General features: G+C 23.0%; 2 protein-coding genes across 2 annotated transcripts in view; both read right to left on the bottom strand.

Moving 5' to 3' along the window:
• LOC105361729 (involucrin-like) overlaps positions 1 to 3,797 on the bottom strand; it is a 4,577-nt gene extending 780 nt beyond the window's left edge. Inside the window, exons 1-2 of the mRNA XM_011498981.1 lie at positions 3,709 to 3,797; positions 1 to 848 (exon numbers count right to left, since the gene is read on the bottom strand). Coding sequence (XP_011497283.1) covers positions 1 to 517 — 517 coding nt within the window. The 5' untranslated portion in view covers positions 518 to 848; positions 3,709 to 3,797. The remainder of the gene's footprint in view (positions 849 to 3,708) is intronic.
• The window catches only part of LOC105361730 (uncharacterized), a 14,698-nt gene continuing 11,537 nt past the window's right edge, over positions 643 to 3,803 (bottom strand). The window contains exon 4 of the mRNA XM_011498982.1: positions 643 to 738. Coding sequence (XP_011497284.1) covers positions 643 to 738 — 96 coding nt within the window. The remainder of the gene's footprint in view (positions 739 to 3,803) is intronic.

Below are 3,803 nucleotides of genomic sequence, written 5' to 3' on the forward strand. Positions count from 1 at the left end.
TATTAGGTGATGATAATGCCTGCTGCTGTTGTTGCTGATCTTCATGGGGACTTCTACTTGAACCAGGTGAACTACCCGTTCTAACTGGTACAGGTGATACACCCTCACCAGTTCCTGTAGATGCACGTATTTGCAAATATGTATCATCATGTAACACTTCTTCTAAATGTTGTTGATGATGTCCATGATGACTATTCGTAGAGCCACTACTATCAGATGTATTTTGACTTGGCATGTTTGGAAATAGAACGTTCAAATTGAATTCAGCTCTAGTACCCCTCATCACCGCTGTTATTCCACTTACTCTGTCAACATCTTCTTGATCTTCATCATGTCTCTGCTGTTGTTGCTCTTCTAAGTGACGGGTTAATACCTGCTGCTGTTCGTTAATTTGTTGTTGATGATGTTGATGATGATGCTGTTGTTGTGGTTGATGATGGTGATGATGATGATGATGATCAATTGGTGTCGTAGAGAGCGTTTCAGTTCCGTAACGATGCATCGCAACGATAGGCATGTGACTGCCGGTACTCTTCTCTTCCGTCGGGACTAAGGCCTCGACACTCCGTCGTTGTTGCCGCCGAAGCCGTAAGTTATCCCCTCCCTCAGGAAGCGCAGGGGCCTCTCCCGTCTCTAGTTCAGCTACATTGTAGGTTTGTCCTTGCAGTTGAAGATGTCGATGGTGGGGATGATGCTGCGGTTCTTGATCTTCAGAACACTGGCCGCGATGATGATTTTCTAACTGTTGTTGTTCTTGTTTTTGATACTGATGCTGCTGATGGTGGTAATGATGATACTCCTTTAGTGAACCATCATCGTATGGTGAAGAGTCTGCCTCAATGTAAATTCTGTAGTAGATAAAAATCTTGAAAAAACAACAATACAAAACGGACAGTATACACAATACAAAACTTTTCTATGTGTATTTTTAGCATTGTTAATCTAAAGTACAATACAAACTCCTTGTTATTAAACAATAAAAATTTACACATTCAATTGCATATAATATTAATTATTCAAACAAAAAATGAAAGCAATCACTTACTTATATATTGTTATAGCATCACTATTGAATTAAATATAAATGAATTTGTTATTTTATGAATAAGTTATAAAATTTTGTATAAAAATATCTTAATTTCCTTTTAATATTTATTTACTATATTTAAAAAAATATATGAATTATATATTTTTATTATATATTAATTATATAATATTATTGAACAAATGTATCCATTTGTAATAACTAATACTTTCTAATATGATTTTTAAAATTATATTTTAAATAAAATTATACAACATGTTTTAAGATCAAATATAAGTTTCATATTTTCTTTAATTAATATTAGATTTTCAAAATATAGTTCAATAATCATATAACATATTAACTACATAATAAACTAAAGTTATAGTAACGAAGTATAAACTAAAAAATGTGTAGAGGAATTTTATTTCATAATTAACAAAACATGTTCTTCATTCCTTATAATATTATTTGTTAGATCAATATTATCTTATTTTATTTGTTTTTTTATTAAAGTTATAACTTTTATCTTGTAAGTAATTAATGAAGATGAATAGATTTATAATAATTGCATATATAAAAAATTTATAGACAATTATTTATACGTTTTACAACTATAGCTAATTATTTGAAATATTTCAATTGAAATATTTTTATCTGAAGTATTTTATTGTTTAAAAACAATAAACTAAAAAAATGTTTAAATTCTAAAAATATAAAATTTTGTTATTTTATTAAATTACTCTTTATACAGAAGTTAAAAACAATTATTTAATTTAATACATTTTTTTTTATTTTATATGGAATTTTAAATTAAGAATATTTTGATTATAATTTATTAAAATCTTTAATTTAATCTTTAAATTTATTTATTTATCCTGGTTTCTTTATAATTAATAAAATGTATATTGACGATACACAATAAAATTCGGATTAAAATATTATAATGTATAATTGTTTAATTAATATAAATTTTCTCCTATTCTAGTAAAGTAAAATTGAATAAATAGTTTAAATCATACTCTCCATAAATATATTTTATGTACAATTAGATTTAGAATATTAAACGACACAAAAAATAATTTAATGTCATACAAATCTATAAAATATATGTATACATGATAATGCTTAAGCTAAATACAAATTTATCAGTATATTTAATATAATATTGAAAATAATTTATTTACAAATAGAATATTTACAAACAATTAGCGATATTCTTTTTTATACTTCATTTAACTTTAAAATGTAATCAATTTTCATATTTTTCATACTGATAAATATGAAATATTAATGCAATATTCGTTTAATTATTTCATAAAAAATATTTTTAAAGAGAATACTTTATAAAGCAATAAAACCAAAATAAAATTTTTTTTAATTTATTAAAATTAATATTAATGTCAAATTAAAAAAAGATGTATATATATTTTAATATAATTTCAATATAATTATATATATATAAATTGATTATTTATATATATATAATTATATTATTTTAGTTATATGAATAGTTAAAATTTAATATAAATTAAGCATATTAAATACTAAACTTCTTAAATATTTTCTAAAATTATTTTAACAAACTTTATTTCAAACACAAATTCAACTTAAAAAATAAAAAAATGTATAAAAGAAAATTCATTCTTTTATAATTATATTTTATTTGGTAGATACATATTAAAACTAAAATTTAATCATTTATAATTATTTTATATTAATATATTACGATACTTATTATTATATACAAATAATCATTATCGAAAAATAAATTAATAACAATTAATTTATTCATGTTTCTTCTCATTTATAATAAATATTTAATTTCATTGTTAATATTTTCTATATAAAAGCATTTTCAATATATTACATAATTTAGATAAACGACGGCAATATAAGAGCCATAGATGTAAGACATTTTAGAGACACAAAATATAAGTTTTTTTTTTAATAAAAACACTGTTAGCTTATTTGTTATTTTTTCAATTTTAAAAAATAATTATTAAAATTTAATTTATAATAAGTTATATTATTTTATGAAGTTAAATTTCTATTGAAACAAGATCATATTTTCCTACCACTGAATGTTAAAAATACATATTTATGATATTAGAGCAATAATACATAAATTTTTTAATCAAACAATATTTATATATGTACACAAAGTAACTTTTGAAAAGTTGAATCAATTTATATATAAATATTATTTAATGTTACTGTATTTGTATACAAAATATTTCTATGTAAAAATTGTATGTTTCATTTATAGCAATAAATTTATAGTTACGAATTTATAATTGCATAGTTGATGTAACAAAATTAATTAAATAACTTTTATTTCTATTATTATTATTTGCTTATATTGTTATTATTAAAATTATAAAAGCTTTATGCCTATAAATAATAACTTTTATGAAATAAATTTTTCTGTTAATATTTATTTAAATGGCTAAAATAAAAATAAAGAACAAAATTTTTTAAGAATAGTACTTTTAAATGTTTATAAGTTTTCAATTAATAAATTTTCGTTAAAATAATTTTAAACGCTTAAATAAACCAAGTACTAGTTAAATTTACAATAACCTTCACTTTTTTTACATTAAGCGCATGCTCAATTCACGGTGCACATACGAGAAAAAGAAAAAACGCTCCCTCCTATTGACGAAGAAAAGAAAGAATCTCACCGCTGACTGATAACGTGCTGCTGCTGGTGGCCAGCTTGGTAGGCGAGTTGCTCTAGGGTATAGTCGGTCAACAGTTCCTCGTTCGTTTCGTTCGA

Source organism: Ceratosolen solmsi, unplaced genomic scaffold, assembly GCF_000503995.2.
Source record: "Ceratosolen solmsi marchali unplaced genomic scaffold, CerSol_1.0 scaffold30, whole genome shotgun sequence".
Taxonomy (NCBI): Eukaryota; Metazoa; Arthropoda; class Insecta; order Hymenoptera; family Agaonidae; genus Ceratosolen; species Ceratosolen solmsi.